The 23416-nt window shown below is 44.2% G+C and overlaps 1 protein-coding gene across 9 annotated transcripts in view; it reads left to right on the top strand.

Annotated features, from left to right (window-relative positions):
- Nucleotides 1–23416, top strand: part of mtus1a (microtubule associated tumor suppressor 1a) — a 60444-nt gene that overhangs the window by 19185 nt on the left and 17843 nt on the right. For 5 of the 9 annotated variants that reach the window (XR_005041207.1, XM_021583496.2, XM_021583493.2 and 2 more), the window contains exons 5-7: nucleotides 829–933; nucleotides 1592–1702; nucleotides 15021–15274. Coding sequence is in view for 8 of the 9 variants with exons in the window: in XM_021583496.2 (XP_021439171.2) it covers nucleotides 829–933; nucleotides 1592–1702; nucleotides 15021–15274 (470 nt within the window). In the remaining variant the exon portion in view is untranslated. Of the gene's footprint in view, nucleotides 1–192; nucleotides 484–828; nucleotides 934–1591; nucleotides 1703–3329; nucleotides 3564–15020; nucleotides 15275–23416 lie in introns of those variants that run through there. The other 4 variants (XM_021583497.2, XM_021583495.2, XM_021583500.2 and 1 more) reach the window with 4 other exon arrangements.

Genomic DNA, 23416 nt, shown 5'->3' with positions numbered 1-23416 from the left:
GGGAGGCGGAGAGGGAGCTAGCCCTGTTAGACAATGGGCCTTTTCCCTTTCAGCATCTTCAGCATACTGTGACCTGATTGGCTAAGCAGTTTTGTTTTCCAGACTGGGGTCCCCCACACATGGTTGTCTAGGAGACTGGGTCTGTTCCACTGTAGTTCAGTCACAGTGATGCCTAAAGGGGGAAGAGCGCACACCACAGAAATACCACGGCGGAATATTTAGACATTTCTGTTGCGTTCTGCTTTTGGGTTTGCGATCTTTCCATCTTCCCAATGTCTGGTTACGGGGGACTGCGGAGCTGCACTTGGACTGAATTTTCTACTCAGGTTTTCACCAATTCCTCATTGATCCCACAAGGCAGTGCTGCAGGCTCCCACTGTGACCTCACTCTGCTGACATGCCTGCTCATTGGATCCTATCGCTTCTGTATCCTCCCTTTGTTAGCTGCTTTTAACGGGAAGACTAGAATACGGCTATGGAAGAGTAAGTCAGACCAGATTTAGAATTGATTGTCTGTCTGTATTGGCTTTGTTTTCTAGAGCCCTGGAATAATTATATTAAATGATTTCATTTTAAGGCAACTATCCATTCTCAGTCCATGGCCCATCTCTTTAGTACACTCTGTACTCTTCTGTTGCTGTAAATAAGGTGGAGCTGTTTTATAGAATTCTGAAGTATGGTACCAAGCTCCCTCCTACATTTGTAAATGATAGAAATGACATTTAAATGTTCCATTCCTAAGACGGTAAATCACATCAAGTTTAGATGTTGAGTGTCTGAATACTGAGGAAGTATGTCTTAACTATTTGACTGTTATCTGCCCTACAGTTTCTGCAGGAGCAGCCCAGGTGTCTGTGGGAAGACCAGCCTCATGCAAGACCACAGTGTTAAAAGCTAGACTCCTCTCACACCCAGGGAGTAACATAGGACCTGGTAAGATGGGAGTCTCATACAGACATACTGTAGTTATCCACAAAACCAACGAGTGACTAACAACTCTTCTATTGGCTGTTTTCCCCCAAGATTTAGTTTTGTTGTTTCCTTCCTGAAGTTTCATTTTTTTGTTCTCCTCAGTTTGTTTTTTTACTTGTTTTTTACCCTCAATCTCCCAAATTCTAGTCAGACTAGTTGTTAGTCTGTTTTGTGTATCACCTAAAATCCCATAATGCAGCGCAAATTAGATGGATTCACAACATCTGCTATCAAATGCCTGGGAAGCTAAATTTGGGTGATTAGGAAATAGATTAGAGAACCAAAATGCTGACTTGAAGCTTTTGTTTAGATGTGTCAACAGGGTGCTGATTGACACTGTTAAAACAAGCGTATGTACAGTTTTATTAGATTGAACATGTATCTTATCCAGGTGCCTGATAAGATGTGTACTGCTCAAACACCTTTTAAATGTGTTTAGCTAAGTTCCCATCAGTAGCCCCTGTCCCCTGTCCTGTATGAGGCCTCAGCCTTTTAAATGTCATTCAGCAGGCAGAACTAGCTTTGATGCAGCAGTTCTCAGTCCCTTCATAGCCAGGGCACAGTGATGGTTCAGATCCACTCAAACCCGAGCCTCATCTGAACATTTTATTATTCACAGCAGGATGCAAAACTACAGAGTCGACCAATCGGGTGCCCTCAAGGTCCAGAGCCAGTCCTATGAAAAGAACTGCTTCATCAAGACTTCTTCGTCCTGCCGCTGTATTACCTGGTGAGATGTTTTTTTTTGTTACCTACAGTGTTGACACTTTCTGTTGTAAAAGAGTTTAACTTCCCAACTCAATAAGCCCATCTGAGATGTAGATATTCTGTTTTTATGTGGTCAATGGTCATATCCAGATGTGATTGGCAGTTTATGATTGGCTGTTTTGTATGATTGGCTGTTTGTATGATTGGCTATTTGTATGATTGGCTATTTGTATGATTGGCTGTTTGTATGATTGGCTGTTTGTATGATTGGCTGTTTGTATGATTGGCTGTTTGTATGATTGGCTGTTTGTTTGATTGGCAGTTTGTTTGATTGGCAGTTTGTCTGTGAGAAAAGCTGTTTGGCTTGACCTCCAGAATGTGTGAAACTGCACTGGTTTGAGGTTCTACGTTCTGACTACATTATTCTAGACTAAAGTCCTTGTGGACTAGGACCTTTTCTGGAGAGCTGTGGCCAATCTGCCGTAGTTACACATAATGAGGCCTCTTAACAGGAAAAGCCCTTTGTTTCTCTGGCAGACAAACATACAACTGTTGTGTTCATGTCCATAGTCCTTTGTGGCTAGTGGGAGGTGGTTTTGCTTGTGGCCATCTATGCTTTGGCTGCATAAAATTTATAATGTTCTACTGAAACGGTTTCAATTGCCCAAAACAATCAGAATATGTAAAAACACTTTTTATACTCAAGGCAGCTGAAGCTGTTTAGTATTTGCATAATACTTCTTTCTGAATGTTGGACAGTAGGCCTTTTTGTTTCTAGGGGGAGTAACAGACTTCTCGTTTTGAATTGTAGCTCCAGAATGTAATGTAGTTGGAGACTGGGGATGTTTATCCCCAGATGATGGGACTTTACTGAGCACCCGTACAGTAGTGTTGAGAGTAGTGTACAGTAGTGTTGAGAGTAGTGTACAGTAGTGTTGAGAGTAGTGTACAGTAGTGTTGAGAGCCCCCGTACAGTAGTGTTGAGAGCCCCCGTACAGTAGTGTTGAGAGCCCCCGTACAGTAGTGTTGAGAGCTGTTGAACTGTGAGAGCAGGGCTAAGGGAGCAGGGTTGTTTTTAGCTCATTGGGCTCAACCTTGCCATGAGCTAGCCATCACCTCCTGCCATTTCTCTTCTCCTCTCTCTGCTGGTGTGAAGGGGAGCAGAAGGGAGGGAGCAAAAGGGAGGGAGGGGTGAATTAGTGAGAGTAGTAGCCCAGATTGAGCCACCATTCGCTCCAGTCTCCACTGTTCACTCCTCCCCCTCCTTGTTCCCTCCCACTCCCCTCCCCCTCTCCTCTGCCAGCATCGCCCAGCTCTGGGAGATTCTAGAATTCTATTGCTAGATATTTGTCTGAGCACTGAATGGTCTGAACTGAAGGCTGGCTCGAACTCCAGGATTAGGGATGTCTTTCTCTGCCTCTGCCTGTCACATATGTCCAGGGCAGAGCTATTGAAAGCCTGCTGGCCCACCCCCCCGCCGGCCTCTCTCCCAGCTGGGCATGTGCTGCTGGTCCTCATTCTGAGTGGGAGGAGTTCCTGTTGCCATGGTGAACTGACTGAAGGGGCTCTCACATGGTAACGGTTGCTGCTGCTGTTTTTTTCTCTTCATGTCTCAGTGCTACTGTCGACTGAGGCACTCTACCCTGAGACCATCTTTGGCATGTGGTGCACAGCAAGTTTACCATCTTCTACCTCTGGATTTCTGGGGATTTAAAGTACAGTAGTTAGTGTTGGGTATATCCCTTCCTTGTTGTTTGGAGAGATGTTATGGTCTATGAAACTCTCACTGGTCAACATCCACGTGCGGCTGGCGGCCAAAGGTTTACTCAGGAACCTGCAGCAGCTGTCAGGATGCAGGAAGAACACCGGCGTGTTCTACACAGGTCTGTTTAATACCGCACCGCCAACACAGGAAACCACTACAGCTTACGCTGCTGTAGCCTCTGTTTTACACCGGCTAATTTCACTGTTGGTGCCGTTCGTGCTACTCACACAGAGCTGCGCTGTTTGTGAATCTATTTTTAGCTTTTGTTTACCAGGAGCGGTTCACCTTTTATGCTACCTACCTGCATCCATTTAGAGGAATACATGTTTCTTATAGTCTGTTGCTTTTTTTTATAAACTTTATTTAAATGAAATAATCAATGGGATTTCTCTTGACAATCATGTTGATTTCAGAAATATTTGTTTTATACTTGTGAGTCATGACAAGAATAGTAAACAAACTAATATTCAGAGACAAAGGACATTTTACTGGTCCTCACTTGTAAAAATACAATTTTAGGGTTCAAATTAGGGTTAGGTGTTATGGTTTTGGAAAATTAGTGTTTTAAATGGGAATCAATTGTTGGTTCCCAAAAAGTCCTCACAAGTATAGCAAGACATATAGCACTGTGTGTTGTTTGTAGGCATGAGAGCACTCTTCGTCTTGCATGCAGGGAAACCCACTGCTCTAGTTTCAGCCTGACGTGGGGTATTTTCAGCAGCACTCACTAGGTTGAGCTGTGGAATGTTGTGACGGAGGACAAATCCCACAGAAAATTCTCATCAGATTATTTTTAAAATGCATCCATTTGTTTGGACAAATCAAGCCAAATAAGGTTTCACTCAAACATTTTTTTTATTTAACATTTAACTAGGCAAGTCACTTATGAACAAATTCTTATTTACTATGACAGCCTACCAAAATGCAAAAGGCCTCCTTGTGGGGATGGGGGTTGGGATTAAAAATATAGGACAAAACCTACATCACAACAAGAGACTACACTACATAAAGAGAGACCTAAGACAACAACATAGCATGGCAGCTACACATGAGTACAACATGGTAGCAGCACAAAACACAGTACAAACAATATTGGGCACAGACAACATCACAAAGGACAAGAAGTTAGAGACAACATATACCTTTGGCCATGTACTGTGTGTACACCTGCTTGTTGAACATCTCATTTCAAAATCATGGGCATTAAAATGGAGTGGGTACCCCCTATGCTGCTATAACAGCCTCCACTCTTCTGGGAAGACAGTCCACTAGATGTTGGAACACTGCTGAGGGCACTGATGTTGGGCGATTAGGCCTGGCTTGCAGTCGGCATTCTAATTCATCTCAAGGGTGGTTGATGAGGTGGAGGTCAGGGCTCTGTGCAGGCCAGTCAACTTCCACACCGATCTAGACAAACCATTTCTGTATGGACCTCGCTTTGCATTATGCTGAAACAGGAAAGGGCCTTCCCAAACTGTTGCCACAAAGTTGGAAGTGCAGAATCGTCTAGAATATCATTGTATGCTGTAGCATTAAGATTTCCCTTCAATGGAACTAAGGGGCCTAGCCAGAATCATGAAAAACAGCACCAGACCATTATTCCTCCTCCACCAAACTTCACAGTTGGCACTATGCATTTGGGCAGGTAGCGCTCTCCTGGCATCGGCCAAAGCCAGACTCATCGGACTGCCAGATGGTGAAGCGTGATTCATCACTCCAGAGAACACGTTTCCACTGCTCCATAGTCTAATGGCGATGAGCTTTACACCACTCCAGCCGCCACATTGCACATGGGGATTTTAGGCTTGTGTGCTTCTGCTCGGCCATGGAAGCGCATTTCATGAAGTGACTGTTGCAATCGAGGACAGACGATTTTTACGCTCTGCATGCTTCAGAACTCGGTGGTCCCGTTCTGTGAGCTGTGTGGCCTACCACTTCGTGACTGAGCCATTGTTGCTCCTAGACGTTTCCACATCACAATAACAGCACTTACAGTTAACTGGGGCAGCTCTAGGAGCGCAGAAATTTGATGAGCTGACTTGTTGGAATGGTGGCATCCTATGACGGTGTCACGTTCAAAGTCACTGAGCGCTTCAGTAAGGCCATTCTACAGCCAATGTTTGTCTATGGAGATTGCATGGCTGTGTGCTCAATTTTATACACCTGTCAGCAACGTGTGTTGGTGAAATAGCCAAATCCAGTCATTTGAAGGTGTGTCCACATACTTTTGTATATGCAGTGCCTTCGTGAAAGTATTCAGACCCCACATTTTGTTAGGTTACAGCCTTATTCTAAAATGTATTTTTTCCCCCCCTCAATCTATACACAATATTCCATAATGACAAAGCAAACACGGTATGTATTTATTTCAGCCTCGAGTCTTCTTTGGTATGACGCTACAAGTGTGGCACACCTGTATTTGGGCAGTTTCTGCCAATATCTGCAGATCCTCTCAAGCTCTGTCAGGTTGGATGGGGAGCATTGCCGCAAAGCTATTTTCGGATCTCTCCAGAGATTTTAGATCGGGTTCAAGTCCCGGGCTCTGGCTGGGCCACTCAAGGACATTCGGAGACTTTTCTCAAAGCCACTCCTGCATTGTTTTGGCTGTGTGCTTAGGGTTGTTGTCCTGTTTCAAGGTGACCCTTCGCCCCAGTCTAAGGTCCTGAGTGCTCTGGAGCAGGTTTTCATCAAGGATTTCTCTGTACTTTGCTCTGTTCATCTTTCCCTCGATCCTGACTTGTCTCCCAGTCCCTGCCACTGAAAAACATCCCTACAGCATGCTGCCACCACCATTCTTCACTGTAGGGATGGTGCCAGGTTTCAACCAGATGTGACGCTTGGCATTGTCATCCATAATTGTGGTCGTTGTCCGTGGATTATGCTGCCCATACCTTAACCCCACTGCCACCATGGGCCACTCTGTTTACAACGTTGAAATCTGTGGGTATCAAAGGTGAGCATTTGCCCACCGAAGTCTGGTGTGTGTGTGTGTGTTATGACGCCAAACTGAAGTCAGGTCAAGGATGGTGAGGATGATGAGCTTCCCTGAGACGGTTTCTGACAGTTTGTGCAGAAAGTCTTTGGTTGTGCAAACCCACAGTTTCATCAGCTGTCTGGGTGGCTGGTCTCAGATGATCCCACTGGTGAAGAAGCTGGATGTGGAGGTCCTGGGCTGGTGTGGTTACACGTGGTTGTGAGGTTGGTTGGACGTAGTGTCAAATTCTCTAAAACGGTTTATGGTAGAGAAATTTAACATTAAATTGTCAGGCAACAGCTCTGGTGGACATTCCTGCAGTCAATATGCCAACTGCACGCTCCCTCATCTTGAGAAGTACAGTTGAAGTCGGAAGTTTACCTTAGCCAAATACATTTAAATTCAGTTTTTCACAATTCCTGACATTTAATCCTAGTAAAAAATTCCCTGTCTTAGGTCAGTTAGGATCACCACTTTATTTTAAGAATATGAAATGTCAGAATAATTGTAGAGAATAATTTATTTCAGCTTTTATTTCTTTCATCACATTCCCAGTGGGTCAGAAGCTTACATACACTCAATTAGTATTTGGTAGCATTGCATTTAAATAGTTTAACTTGGGTCAAACGTTCCGGGTAGCCTTCCACAAGCTTCCCATAATAAGTTGGGTGAATTTTGGCCCATTCCTCCTGACAGAGCTGGTGTCAGGTTTGTAGGCCTCACACATGCTTTTTCAGTTCTGCCCACAAATCTTCTATAGGATCGAGGTGAGGGCTTTGTGATGGCTACTCCAATACCTTGACTTTGTTGTCCTTAAGCCATTTTGCCACAACTTTGAAAGTATGCTTGGGGTCATTGTCCATTTGGAAGACCCATTTGCAACCAAGCTTTAACTTCCTGACTGATGTCTTCAGATGTTGCTTCAATATATCCACATACTTTTCCTACCTCATGATGCCATCTATTTTGTGAAGTGCACCAGCCTTCCTGCAGCAAAGCACCCCCACAACATGATGCTGCAGCCCCTGTGCTTCACGGTTGGGATGGTGTTCTTCGGCTTGCAAGCATCCCCCTTTTTCCTCCAAACATAACGATGGTCATTATGGCCAAACAGTTCTATTTTTGTTTCATCAGACCAGAGGACATTTCTCCAAAAAGTACGATCTTTGTCCCCATGTGCAGTTGCAAGCCATAGTCTGCCTTTTTTATTGCGGTTTTGGAGCAGTGGCTTCTTCCTTGCTGAGCGGGCTTTCAGGTTATGTTGATATAGGACTCGTTTTACTGTGGATATATATACTTTTGTACCTGTTTCCTCTTCATAAGGTCCTTTGCTGTTGTTCTGGGATTAATTCTCACTTTTCACACCAAAGTACGTTCATCTCTTGGAGACAGAACGGGTCTCCTTCCTGAGCGGTATGATGCCTGCGTGGTCCCATGGTGTTTATACTTGCGTACTATTGTTTGTACAGATGACCCTGGGACCTTCAGGCGTTTGGAAATTGCTCCCAAGGATGAACCAGACTTGTGGAGGTCTACAATATTTTTTTTCTGAGGTCCTGTCTGATTTCTTTTGATTTTCCCATGATGTCAAGCAAAGAAGCACTGTTTGAAGGTAGGCCTTGAAATACATCCACAGGTATACCTCCAATTGACTCAAATGATGTCTATTCGCCTATCAGAAGCTTCTAAAGCCATGGCAATTTTCTGGAATTTTCCAAGCTGTTTAAAGGCAGTCAATTTAGTGTATGTGAACGTCTGACCCACGGGAATTATGATACAGTGATTGATAAATTAAATCTGTCTGTAAACAATTGTTGGAAAAATTTACTTGTGTCATGCACAAAGTAGATGCCCTAACTGACTTGCCAAAACTATTTTTGTTAACAAGAAATTTGGGGAGAGGTTGAAAAATGAGTTTTAATGACTCCAACCTAAGTGTATGTAAACTTCCGACTTCAACTGTATGTGGTGTTGTGTGACAAAATCGCACATTTTAGTGGCCTTTTATTGTTCCCAGCACAATGTGCACCTGTGTAATGATCATGTTTCTCGATATACCTCTCCTCTCATGTGGATGGATTCTTTTGGCAAAGGAGAAATGCTCACTAACAGGGATGTAAACAAATGTGTGCACAACATTTGAGAGAAATACATTTTTTGTGCTTATGGAACATTTCTAGGATATTTTATTTCAGCTCATGAAACAGAGGACCAACACTTTACATGTTGCGTTTATATTTTTGTTCAGTGTAAATAAAATGAGTATTCCGATTCGATGGTTTGGTGTCATTTGGCATGTCAACTAATGAAAAGGACAGGTACAGTAGACATTTTTGTGACCGGGTAGGAACCAAAATGTTGGTCAGCGTTTCCCTGGGGGACCCTTATTAGGTTTGAATGTTACATTCATGGTGTAAAAAAAATAAAATGCTTATTGCACATGTCAATATTACAATTCTGATTTAAAATGGGATTAATTGTGCAGCCCTACAATAGTCTACTTAACCCTCTGACATGATGAAAAACCATTTAAAGGTTACTTCTCTTACCTAGATGTCACTACGGTCTACGTAATCTGGGTCATTTTTTTTCTCTCAGTTCAATAGATGACAGATTACAGTTGGAGAATGAATTAGCCGTGCTTGCATGACCCCTGACAAAGAGATGGCAAAATAAACCCTATCTGCTTTCTAATCCCCTGAACAACATGTCAGCAGAATGAATGCTCCACACCTGATCCCACTGAAGGACTAGAACACACCGGCTTGGTCAACAGCACATATCAGAGCTGAATTGGTGTCGTGGAATTGGCTTGATTCTGTGTTACGCTGCGTCGTAGAGTACATGAAGGATACAAAGTTTATTGAAAGCAGGTGCTTCTATACAGCTGTGGTTCCGGAGTTAATTAAGCAATTAACATCCCATCATGCTTAGGGCTGTGTATTTTGGCCATTATTTTTGCAACCATGGCTATGCCCAGTTGGATGACAGTTCCCCCATCCACAGGGTGTGAGTGGTCACTCAATGGTTTGATGAGCAGGAAAACAATGTAAACTATGCCATGGCCGTCTCCTTCACCAGATATCTACCCAATTGAACACTTATGGGAGATTCTGGAGTGATTCTGGAATTTCTTGTGGAACAATGGTGTCTCATCCCTCCAATAGAGTTCCAGACTCTTGTATAATCTTTATTTGGACAGGTAACTAACTGCCCAAATAAAAATAAACATCAACATCAGGTGCATTGAAGCTGGTCTGGTTCATGGTGGTCCAATGCCCTATTAAAACACTTTATGTTGATGTTTATTTTATTTGGGCAGTTACCTGTATTTCAATGTTTTCCCCTGTAACAGTCAGTACCAAATTATTCATTTGAAAGAGTGGGAAAATTATATTGAATAACATGGCCTGAGTTAGTTTCTGAATTTCAGTGCCTTTTGGAGAAGGGATTGTTCAGAATCAATAGCGTTTCACTTAGCACGTTTACTGGTATTATTCCATCACCCCACAGCTGTACAATAATGTTATTGTGGTCAGCCTATCATCATGCACTGTGCTGTGGCGTGCCATCCCCTGGTGGCACCAGCAAACCCCTCACTCTATGGTGTCAGTGGGAACAGAATAGCTACAGAGCTAGGAGAAAGAGTGAGTTACAATTTCCATGTTATGTCATCCTCTCCTTATCTGGACACTTGGTCAAAATAGTTGTAGGTGCTCTCTTGCTATGGGAGACACTAGTTGGATGGCAACAAACACCTGTTTTGTGGTTCACTAAATCCTGCCTATTTCTAGAATTTCTCATAAAATCTCAATTTTAAACCTAACCTTAACCATACTGCTAACCTTATGCCTAACCTTAAATTAAGAACAAAAAGCAAATGTTTGAATGTTTACAATATAGACCATTTATATTTTGTGGCTGTGGTAACTAGTGACAACCCTGCTTTGTCTAGACTCTAGAGAGCATGGCCAGCTGCCTCTTGGGACTGTCAAGTAATACAGGTAAAAGAGATTAACATTAATTATTGGAACACTCTGGTTCTGTTGCATGATGTCCATTTTTACCCCAGGACTCACTCCCTAAAGAGGGAATGAAATTCCATGACATCATAAGTTCCTGATCCAGTCTCCCAAGTGGATATGTGGCTATATTAGGGCAGTCAAACTGTTTTGAAGAAAGCTTAAGAAATTGTCAATCTCAATTCGTGAACTGATTACATATTTTCATATTTTCCTTGATACATATAATGATTCAACATGTCAGTTTACTCTGAATTGAGACCTACATAGTATCCACAGCAGTATTTCCAATGCCTGCCTATCATATTGTGTGTGGGCAGGGCTATGCTGCATGTATGTGTGTTTCAGGGCAGGTCTTGGCTGCTGCTGCAGTGTTGCAAAAGGAATCCCCACAGAGTCCAGAGACCTCTGACATCACCAGCAGAGGGCGCCAGACAACACGGAACATCTTACACCTAAAATACCACACAGCCCTCCCCTCAATACCAGCGTGGTTCTGGTCAAGCCAACAGCTGGCTTCCAGTCTAGACTAAATGGTTGTGCAAGATGTGGCATATTTATGAATGCTACTTCATTTACATGTGAGCTATTATATGCTAACTATAGTCTCAATAGAGTGGTTTTCTACTTTATTTTATTAATAGAATTATTAGCAATTTTTTCAGTCAGCAAAATACTATTATCAGGAAGTGGTAATCAAAACATGGACATTTCTGACACAACAACTCTGACACAATAACTTGTACTTCCAGTTAAAACCTTGGAAAGAAAGTGAACCAAAACACACTTCAGCCTAGCTTGACCAAAAAGGTGAATCCGTTGTTGGACTGAGGGTCTTGAGACAATCCAAACAACATTCCTTACCCCAGGACACTTCAATGTTTGACTATCCAGGAGAATACAGAAAAAGGAGCACTGTGTCTGCATTGATCTGTTTATTGACGAGTCAAACACAACATTCCGATCAATGCAGACACCGTACTCCTTTTCCTGTTTCCTGGATAGTCAACTGTGGAAGTGTCCTGGGGTAAGGAATGTTGTTTCGAGTCTAAACCATTATTTCTCTCTCATTTTAGGGGGGAAAAAGCAACAACAAAAACATTTTGGAAGACAAATAACCCTCTGGTGTTACCGTTGAACCTGAACATCATACACCACCGGTCAGGTTTAGAACAACATTCAACTCATTCAAGGGTTTTTCATTTATTTTTTAGATTTTCTACATTGTAGAATAATACTGAAAACATCAAAACTAACAAAAAAATCCCCAATTTGGACTCCAGACCAAAGGACAAATTTCCACCGGTCTAATGTCCATTACTCGTGTTTCTTGGCCCAAGCAAGTCTCTTCTTCTTATTGGTGTCCTTTAGTAGTGGTTTCTTTGAAGGCCTGACACACACAGTCTCCTCTGAACAGTTGATGTTGTGTCTGTTACTTGAACTCTTTGAACCATTTATTTGGGCTGCAATTTCTGAGGCTGGAAACTCTAATGAACTTATCCTCTGCAGCAGAGGTAACTCTGGGTCTTCCATTTCTGTGGCGGTCCTAATGAGAGCCAGTTTCATCATAGACCTTGATGGTTTTTGCAACTACACTTGAAGAAACTCAAAGTACTTCATTTTACGTATTGACTGACCTTCAAGTCATAAAGTAATGATGGACTGTCGTTTCTCTTTGCTTATTTGAGCTGTTCTTGCCATAATATGGACTTGCTCTTTTACCAAATAGGGTTATCTTCTGTATACCACCCCTACATTGTCACTACACAACTGATTGGCACAAATGCATTAAGAATGAAAGAAATTCCACAAATTAGCTTTTTAAGAAGGCACACCTGTTAATTGAAATGCATTCCAGGTGACTACATCATGAAGTTGGTTGAGAGAATGCCAAGTATGCAACGCGGTCATCAACGCAAAGGGTGGCTATTTGAAGAATCAAATATAAAATATATTAGGATTTGTTTTACACTTCTTTTTTTGTTGTTGTTGTTGGTTACTGCATGATTCCATATGTGTTATTTCATAGTGTTGATGCCTTCACTATTATTCTACAATGTAGTAAAAACAAAGAAAAACCCTTGAATCTAGGTGTTCTAAACCTTTTGACGTGTAGTGTTTGTTCGTATGGGGTCCCGTGTGGCTCCATTGCTAGAGCATGGTCCTTGCAAAGCCAGGTTTGTGGGTATGATTCCCACGGGGGACCAGTATGAAAAATGTATGCACTCACTACTGTAAGTCGCTCTGGGTAAGAGAGTCTGCTAAATGACAATGTAAATATATGATGTTAAGATGGGGGTTGAAAGCCGTATCCTAACATCCTTTCCTGAAGGTCATTAATCTGCTGTAGTTCTGACTAACCTGACCGTCAGGATCCTTTTGAAATGAAGCCCCCACTGTTGTGATGTGGTTGGATGCTGCCATCCTTGGCACTCTAAATTTAACCAGAGTATTTTTCCCCTGTATGTTCATCTATGGGCTAATGGGTAAATATAGTATGTCTGTAAAGGGATATTCATGTTTAAAGCGTCACGCATAAGTGTATGTAGGATGTAGATGGTTCATTTCTCTGAGTGGAGTTTGTCATCGATATAACTCTACAGTACTCCATATACTCACCAATCCCAAAACAGAACACACCATCATATCACCATCACACACCATCACATTTGTTTTAATTAGGGAGGCCGGTTGTCATCCTAAATCCTCTAAATCTAGTCCCAGGGTTATGTGACTGGAAGTGTCCCCAGACGGCATTGGTACAATCTTTCCCTCATTATAGCTGGTATTCCTGTTATGTCTAAGCCTGTCCTCACTGTCCCATTACATACTTCCCCACAACAGAACGAGGCAAGCAGCACCTAGTGCTTTGCAGCTAGCTAGCCAGCCAGCCAGCCAGCCAGCCGCAGGTGTCCAATATCAATGATAAGTTCACAAACACACTAACGCATCCGCATGATTTTTTACCTCATGACAACACTTTTAGTAACAAGCCTGTATCTTTAGTCTCCTTTATCTTCTAATAAGCTATGGCAGGGCGAACAGCCTTCTGTTCATTAGTTGGATCCATGCAGTTATTATGCAGAGGGGTGTTATATTTATAAAGCGCATGTAAATCAAAACCACTGGCACGGCCCTGCTAAAATAAGCGGGCTCCGGTGACTACTGCGTCCGTCCAGAGAGCAGAGCAGGAGGAAGATTGAATCAGGAGATGGAGATGTAATCTCATTCGGGGGATCCATTATACTGTGTGGTGGTGCTGGAGGAGTGGAGCATCTCTCTCTTTCTCTGGGAAATAATGGCTCTGTGAATCATCTTTCTGCTGCTAAGGCCTCCCTGGACAGGACAGTGCCACTGTCCTCTACTCCTTCTTTACTGGACAGACAGCCATCCTGTATGAGCTGGGCGAGTGTTACTGGACGTCGGTCTGTTTCTCTCTGGAGGCTGGAGCTAGACTGGTAGTAGTCTTGGCCTGTCTTTCTCTGGAGGCTGGAGCTAGACTGGTAGCAGTCTCGGTCTGTTTCTCTCTGGAGGCTGGAGCTAGACTGGTAGTAGTCTCGGCCTGTCTTTCTCTGGAGGCTGGAGCTAGACTGGTAGCAGTCTCGGTCTGTTTCTCTCTGGAGGCTGGAGCTAGACTGGTAGTAGTCTCGGCCTGTCTTTCTCTGGAGGCTGGAGCTAGACTGGTAGTAGTCTCGGTCTGTTTCTCTCTGGAGGCTGGAGCTAGACTGGTAGTAGTCTCGGTCTGTCTTTCTCTGGAGGCTGGAGTTAGACTGGTAGTAGTCTCGGTCTGTCTTTCTCTGGAGGCTGGCGCTAGACTGGTAGTAGTCTCGGCCTGTCTTTCTCTGGAGGCTGGAGCTAGACTGGTAGTAGTCTCGGCCTGTCTTTCTCTGGAGGCTGGAGCTAGACTGGTAGTAGTCTCGGCCTGTCTTTCTCTGGAGGCTGGAGCTAGACTGGTAGTAGTCTTGGCCTGTCTTTCTCTGGAGGCTGGAGCTAGACTGGTAGTAGTCTCGGCCTGTCTTTCTCTGGAGGCTGGAGCTAGACTGGTAGCAGTCTTGGCCTGTCTTTCTCTGGAGGCTGGCACTAGACTGGTAGTAGTCTCGGCCTGTCTTTCTCTGGAGGCTGGAGCTAGACTGGTAGCAGTCTTGGCCTGTCTTTCTCTGGAGGCTGGCACTAGACTGGTAGTAGTCTCGGCCTGTCTTTCTCTGGAGGCTGGAGCTAGACTGGTAGTAGTCTTGGCCTGTCTTTCTCTGGAGGCTGGAGCTAGACTGGTAGTAGTCTCGGTCTGTCTTTCTCTGGAGGCTGGAGCTAGACTGGTAGTAGTCTCGGTCTGTTTCTCTCTGGAGGCTGGAGCTAGACTGGTAGTAGTCTCGGTCTGTCTTTCTCTGGAGGCTGGAGCTAGACTGGTAGTAGTCTCGGTCTGTCTTTCTCTGGAGGCTGGAGCTAGACTGGTAGCAGTCTCAGGCTGGAGTTTATGCGGTGCTACTGTAGCTAGTCATCTACCCAGCCACAGGGATCATGGAGGGGGGAATGATGATGCTGAATGTTGTAACAACGCTGAACGGTGGATGTTCTCTTGTAGTGGACAAGAACAGACCGAGGGCGACACCACGGAGCCACCCACAGCCTCAACAGCAGTCACCAGCGCCACTGCCGCCCCAGAGGGATGGGCATCCAGACCTGGTGCTGGCGGAGGGAAGAGCGGGGGGCATGGAGAGCTACCGGGCACCGTGTGAGAGGAAGAACCAGAGCCTCCATCAGCTCCAGGGACTCCTGGCCGCAAGTAACTGCAAATTTGAGGCCATTGTTGTGGTGCTGCAGCAGACCCTGGCAGAGGTAGGAAGCATACCTTTTTTCTTTAATGTTTCTGTATGGATGTCTTAACCATACACTTAGACACTCAATTCTGGTACGGGTGTTATTGTTGCTTTTTATACTAATAGAATTGGAAACATTGAGAAACTAGTGTAATTTAGGACATTAGATTACATTGGTTCTTAATCATGTTGCTCACGCTGCTTGGTCACAGCTCTTGATCGGTATGAACTGGGTGTGTGAGTGTTCAGCTCACTGTTTGTTTTTGTTTCCGTTCTCATGGTTATCATTGGAAGTAGAGAAATGACATCTTACCACAGTGTACTACAGATGAGCTTATCCTATCCTTATCATAACTCTCCTCTCCCTGGCTCACAATACTACCCAGACCAGCCCACCCAGCCACCACCCTCCATGTTGGTTGCTGCAGCACAAGTTATGCTCATACTAGAGGCATTATTATTATTATTATTATTATTATTATTATTATTATTATTATTATTATTATTATTATTATTATAATAGATTTTATATAGCACTTCATACAAAATCTCATATGAACACATGCTTAGGCTATACAATTGAGTACAGTTTAACAAATATTTGTAGAACTCTTGGCCAAATAGTCTTTTCAGGTCAATACTAATACATAGTATGCTGTGTTTCTTCTACCCTTACAGTATATTTTATTTCACCTTTATTTAACCAGGTAGGCTAGTTGAGAACACCTTTATTTAACCAGGTAGGCTAGTTGAGAACACCTTTATTTAACCAGGTAGGCTAGTTGAGAACAAGTTCTCATTTACAACTGCGACCTGGCCAAGATAAAGCATAGCAGTGTGAACAGACAACAACACAGAGTTACACATGGAGTAAACAATAAACAAGTCAATAACACAGTGGGGGAAAAAAAGAGGAGGTAGGCGAATAATTACAATTTAGCAGATTAACACTGGAGTGATAAATGATCAGATGGTCATGTGCAGGTAGAGATACTGGTGTGCAAAAGAGCAGAAAAGTAAATAAATAAAAACAGTATGGGGATGAGGTAGGTAAATTGGGTGGGCTATTTACCGATGGACTATGTACAGCTGCGGCGATCGGTTAGCTGCTCAGATAGCAGATGTTTAAAGTTGGTGAGGGAGATAATTCTCCAACTTCAGCGATTTTTGCAATTCATTCCAGTCACAGGTAGCAGAGAACTGGAAGGAAAGGCATCCAAATGAGGTGTTGGCTTTAGGGATGATCAGTGAGATGCATGTGCTACGGGTGGGTGTTGCCATCGTAACCAGTGAACTGAGATAAGGCGGAGCTTTACCTAGCATGGACTTGTAGATGACCTGGAACCAGTGGGTCTGGCGACGAATATGTAGCGAGGACCAGCCGACTAGAGCATACAGGTCGCAGTGGTGGGTTGTATACGGTGCTTTAGTAACAAAACGGATGGCACTGTGATAAACTGCATCCAGTTGAAAAGCATGCATTTTGTTTTACTAGCGTTTAAGAGCAGTTGGAGGCCACGGAAGGAGTGTTGTACGGCATTGAAGCTCGTTTGGAGGTTAGATAGCACAGTGTCCAAGGAAGGGCCAGAAGTATACAGGGGGGGAGGGGGGGGGGGGGCTGTTGGCCGAGGTTGGAGTAGCCAGGAGGAAGGCATGGCCAGCCATTGAGAAATGCTTGTTGAAGTTTTCGATTATCATGGATTTATTGGAGGTGACCATGTTACCTAGCCTCAGTGCAGTGGGCAGCTGGGAGGTGGTGCTCTTGTTCTCCATGGACTTTAGTGTCCCAGAACTTTTGGGAGTTAGAGCTACAGGATGCACATTTCTGCTTGAAAAAGCTAGCCTTTGCTTTCCTGACTGACTGCGTGTATTGGTTCCTGACTTCCCTGAACAGTTGCATATCGCAGGGACTATTCGATGCTATTGCAGTCTGCCACAGGATGTTTTTGTGCTGGTCGAGGGCAGTCAGGTCTGGAGTAAACCAAGGGCTATATCTGTTCTTAGTTCTGCATTTTTTGAACGGAGCATGCTTATCTAAGATGGTGAGGAAGTTACTTTTAAAGAATACCCAGGCATCCTCAACTGACGGGATGAGGTCAATATCCTTCCAGGATACCCGGGCCAGGTCGATTAGAAAGGCCTGCTCGCGGGAGCGTTTGACAGTGATTAGGGGTGGTCGTTTGACTGCGGACCCATAGCGGATACAGGCAATGAGGCAGTGATCGCTGAGATCCTGATTGAAGACAGCAGAGGTGTATTTGGAGGGCCAGTTGGTCAGGATGACGTCTATGAGGGTGCCCTTGTTTACAGATTTAGGGTTGTACCTGGTGGGTTCCTTGATGATTTGTGTGAGATTGAGGGCATCTTGCTTAGCTTGTAGGACTGCCGGGGTGTTAAGCATACCCCAGTTTAGGTCACCTAACAGAACAAACTCTGAAGCTAGATGGGGGGGCGATCAATTCACAAATGGTGTCCAGGGCACAGCTGGGAGCTGAGGGGGGTCGGTAGCAGGCAGCAACAGTGAGAGACTTATTTCTGGAGAGATTCATTTTAAAAATTAGAAGTTCGAACTGTTTGGGTATGGACCTGTAAAGTATGACATTACTTTGCAGGCTATCTCTGCAGTAGACTGCAACTCCTCCCCCTTTTGCAGTTCTATCTTGACGGAAAATTTTATAGTTGGGTATGGAAATCTCAGAAATTTTGGTGGCCTTCCTAAGCCAGGATTCAGACACAGCTAGGACATCAGGGTTGGCGGAGTGTGCTAAAGCAGTGAGTAAAACTTGAGGAGGCTTCTGATGTTGACATGTATGAAACCAAGGCTTTTTCAGTCACAGAAGTCAACAAATGAGGGTGCCTGGGGACAAGCAGGGCCTGGGTTTACCTCCACATCACCCGCGGAACAGAGGGAGTAGAATGAGGGTGCGGCTAAAGGTTATCAAAACTGGTCACCTAGAGCAATGGGGACAAAGAATAAAATGAGCAGATTTCTGGGCGTGGTAGAGTATATTCAGGGCATAATGCGCAGACATGGGTATGGTGGGGTGCGGGTACAGCGGAGGTAAGCCCAGGCACTGGGTGATGATAAGAGAGGATGTATCTCTGGACATGCTGGTTGTAATGGGTGAGATCACTGCATGTGTGGGAGGTGGGACAAAGGAGGTATCAGAGGTATGAAGAGTGGAACTAGGGGGTCCATTGTAAACTAAAACAATGATAACTAACCTGAACAACAGTATACAAGGCATATTGATATTTGAGAGAGACATACAGCGAGGCATAAAGTAATCGCAGGTGTTGATTGGGAGAGCTAGCTAAAACAACAGGTGAGACAACAACAGCTAATCAGCTAACACAGCAACAGCAGGTAAAATGGCGATGACTACGCAGAAAGGGTCGGATTAACTACACACAGAGTCTGAGTTCGCGGCTGGCGCCGCCAGATAAAAAATTAACAGAATGGAGTACCGTGATTAATGGACAGTCCAGCAGGCATCAGCTATGTAGCCAAGTGATCATAGTGTCCAGGGGGCAGCAGTAGATGGAACAAGGAAGCCGCCACTACGCTAGCGACACGACGTTTAAAGTTAGTAGCAAGGGGCTAGTAGGAGCGTCTGCTCCGACGGTATACTGGGTGATGTCACTGGCATGTTTTCATTCGATTTCCAGTCCGTCTCCATAAACACAGTGTAAAAACAGCCACTATCAGACCCTGCTGGGATACATAGCTTCACTATATATGCAAAAGTATGTGGACCCCCCTTCAAATGAGTGGATTTGGCTATTTAAGCCACACCTGTTGCTGACAGGTGTATAAAATCGAGCACACAGCCATGCAATCTCCATAGAGAAACATTGGCAGTAGAATGGCCTTGCTGAAGAGCTCAGTGACATTTAACGTGGCACCGTCATAGGATACCACATTTCTAACAAGTCAGTTTGTCAAATTTCAGCCCTGCTAGAGCTGCCCCGGTCAACTAGGAGCAACGTCTCAGCTGTGAATTGGTAGGCCACACAAGCTCACAAAACAGAACTGCCGAGTGCTGAAAGGCATAGCCAGTAAAAAACGTCTCCTCGGTTGCAACATTCACTACCGAGTTCCAAACTGCTTCTGGAAGCAACGTCAGCACAACATTCACTACCGAGTTCCAAACTGCTTCTGGAAGCAACGCCAGCACAACATTCACTACCGAGTTCCAAACTGCTGCTGGAAGCAACGTCAGCACAACATTCACTACCGAGTTCCAAACTGCTTCTGGAAGCAACGTCAGCACAACATTCACTACCGAGTATCAAACTGCTTCTGGAAGCAACGTCAGCACAACATTCACTACCGAGTTCCAAACTGCTTCTGGAAGCAACGTCAGCACAACATTCACTACCGAGTTCCAAACTGCTGCTGGAAGCAACGTCAGCACAACATTCACTACCGAGTTCCAAACTGCTTCTGGAAGCAACGTCAGCACAACATTCACTACCGAGTTCCAAACTGCTGCTGGAAGCAACGTCAGCACAAGGACTGTTCGTCGAGAGCTTCATAAAATGGGTTTCCATGGCCGAGCAGGCTCACACCAGCCTAAGATCACCATGCACAATGCCAAGCGTCGGCTGGAGTGGTGTAAAGCTCACCGCCATTGGACTCTTGAGCAGTGGAAACGCGTTCTCTGGAGTGATAAATCACGCTTCACCATCTGGCAGTCCGATGGATGAATCTGGGGTTGGCGGATGCCAGGAGAACGCTACCTGCCCAAATGCATAGTGCCAACTGTAAGGTTTGGTGGAGGTGGAATAATGGTCTGGGGCTGTTTTTCATGATTCAGGCTAGGTTCCCTTAGTTCCATTGAAGGGAAATCTTAATGCTACAGCATACAATGACATCCTAGACGATTCTGCACTTCCAACTTTGTGGCAACAGTTTGGGGAAGGCCCTTTCCTTTTTCAGCATAATGCCCCTGTGCACAAAGCGAGGTCCATACAGAAATGGTTTGTCAAGATCGGTGTGGAAGAACTTGACTGACCTGCACAGAGCTCTGACCTTAACCCCATCGAACACCTTTAGGATGAATTGTAACGCCGACTGTAAGCCAGGACTAATCACCCAACATCAGTGCCCAACTTCACTAATGTTCTTGTGGCTGAATGGAAGCAAGTCCCCTCAGCAATGTTCCAACATCTAGTGGAAAGCCTTCCTAGAAGAGTGGAGGATGTTATAGCAGCAAAGGGGGGACCAACTACATATTAATGCCAATGATTTTGGAATGAGATGTTTGACGAGCAGGTTTCCACATACTTTTGGTCATGTAGTGCATTTCACTTAACCTTGGCCAGATTAGTGCAAACTAACTTTAGATTCGGCCTTGCTTCAGAAAATGTTGTACTAGTGCGTTGAAGTTTTTCAAATATTGAAAAACAAAAAGATTTAAAGTCCTCTATACATTTATCTTATCATACGCACGCGCACACACACACTCAACAACGACAGTGTATGAAGTGACAAGCTTCCTCAGGAGAGGACTGACCATTTGCTCTCAGCACTGTCATGTGACCTTTCAAGGCTTTCAGCTTACACTATCATTTATACTACCATATTATTTGACCTTTCACCTATACATTTCCATGTTAGACTAGGACTGTAGTCTACAGTATTAGATAAAGGCAGTAGTTCACTAGAGTTACAGGGCTGTGTCCTTAAATGCACTCTCTTCCCTCTATAGTCCACCTCTACTATAGGGTAGTGCACTATAAAGGGAATAGGGTACCATCTGAGAGGCTACCACAGGTCCTTTTGAGGAAATGGCTGACTTGCCAAAGCCCCTTTGCCTCCAAATGCACGTGTTTTTCTTCCCCCTTCATTATCCCTGCTGCCTGGTTAAGGTCTTAAACACTGGGTGACTGCTGTGTTTCTCAGTGATGGTGACAGTAATTATCAGCCTGCTGAGGTTGAGACTTCCGCTCTCCCCTCTTCATCAATAACAACATAGTGCTGACTCCTATATCATTCACTGTCCATGAGAAACTGCACTGAGACTGATCCTGGTACAGAGATTATTTCTAATCGTCACTTCCAAATGAGTTATTCATTAGCAGTTTATTAGTTTTTATGCTCGCTGTTTCTTTCTTCACAGAGAAGGGAATATCAGTTACATGGACCTGTCTCTGGTTCTGGCTGTTGTCAGACTGGGGTTGATACAGTGAGGTAGAGGTCATGGCTGTGTCTCAAATGGCACCCTATTCCCGCCTGCATAGTGCTCTTCCCTATGGGCCCTGGGAAAAAGTATTGCACTATGTAGGGAATAGGGTGTTCCATTCGGGACTCACCCCATGTCTGTTAGGCCTGTCTCCCGGAGGCCCCTTATCTGACATCACTGCCAGTCGGGCCCTGAGCTCAGCTCCTGATACAAACCAGACACTGTGGATGCGTCTGGGTGATCATTTACGGCATCTGTGGGTGCTCGTATGCCGTAAGCATTAGTGTAAAGTGGATTTTGGATGCGTGTATTTATGTTCAGCTTTCTATAGGACATTAGTGGTGTGTGGTGAATCAACCAGGGGTGTGCTGTCATTGTCTATTTTAGAGACCCTGTTTCTCTTGATTGGCAAAAATGAATCCACCCGTTGGACTTGGGATAAATGTAGCCTACATGCCTGCAATTGTCCAAAGTTGTTTTTCTAGGCAGCAGTAGCCAGTACTGGAGGTGTGTTGACAGTTCTGTTGCTGTGGTCACTTAGAATCCAGAGAGGGAGAGTTTCATCATTTGTGGATGGAGAAATATGGACTCTGGATAAACTTGCACCATTCTTGTGAAATTATTTTTAGCTGACTCCCCCCTCTTAACTGTTTGAGGGACCATCTCGAGAACCCTGGCAGTACATGTCAGAACATGGCTACATTCCATTTGTTGAAAGTTTAGAATGCATGTGTAGAGTGATTTAGGAAAGGGACAGAGACTGGGACAGTTGACAGATAGAAGGGCTTTCTTTATCACCAGACTGCTGTCAAAACACTGATGAAATACATTGAGGTTAAATGCTTATTGTTCTGTTTAAGCTCTGTCAGTTAGACGAGCTCCTTGTTCCAAAGATGTCGATGATTTCAAGAGTTACTTTCCAAACACACACACACACTACATTCCGTCTCCGTGGTATCTCCAGTCTCTAAAGTTGGACTCGGGTCCTTCTGTTTGGATGGACGGTGGACGGGCTGTGAAAGTGATTATCTGAACCGGCAGAAAAACAGCAGAGTTCCTGGTGTCTGTGGTGGTGGTACAGCAGCTGTCTCAGCTCCCTCTGTCCCCCTCTCTGACACAGTGACAATCACTAGCTCCTGCACTCTCATCGGAAGTCAATGGTATCCTCATTAGAGATCTATTGTCAGGTTTCAACAGGTTCAGTATGTGGGTGTTATCAGTATGTCATATTGCCTTGTTTAATTATCATTACAAGGACTCAATGGTCCAATGTCACTTTGATCTATTGGGAGTGTATGAATAGGCTGTGAGTGGCACTTGTTCTGTTGGGGAATCAGTCTGTTTCTGAACACTGTGTACAGTATTAGAATCTGTTAGCCAGTCAATAGGCTAGGAATAGGTTGGGCCTTGCCATGTCTGTGTGAGAATTTCCCAGCTGTTGACTTGATATGGTTACGAGCCACAACCAAACACTGGAAAAGGTGGTGTGTTGTTGAGTTCTGTTTCTTATCACCTGTTTAGCTGATTCCTGCCAGCACTGGACATGGATTACCGTAGTATCTGTAGAAGAAGAGACCGCGGTGGATTCAAAAGTGAATGTTAATTACTGTATGTAAAGAATATTACTATTTTAAATAAGGATGTTCGATAATAACCCTCCATTATTATTGTCCCCCACTTTACAGACCTTTCTATGATCATTTGTCTGCCTGCCCTTTCTTCCTCTTCCTTTGTAGCTACAGATGTTGGGTCTTAATTTGAGCCAGTTTGCTACAGCAGGAAAATTATCCTGCAGCAAAAGGACATGTGAATTATTATGTGGACTATAATTAATGGACATTTTTGTAGAGGTTTTTTATTTAGGGCAAATCAAGTCTGAATTTTCAAAATAGAAATTACAAACTCGTAAGACTCAAAGTCTTTTTAACTCAAATACACTACAAGTTTGCAAATTCTCAGCAACAAAAGAGTAA

This window comes from Oncorhynchus mykiss, chromosome 31 (assembly GCF_013265735.2).
Source record: "Oncorhynchus mykiss isolate Arlee chromosome 31, USDA_OmykA_1.1, whole genome shotgun sequence".
Lineage (NCBI taxonomy): Eukaryota > Metazoa > Chordata > Actinopteri > Salmoniformes > Salmonidae > Oncorhynchus > Oncorhynchus mykiss.
The sequence above is the reverse complement of the archived record's forward strand: the minus strand, read 5'-3'. Positions and strand labels throughout refer to the sequence as shown.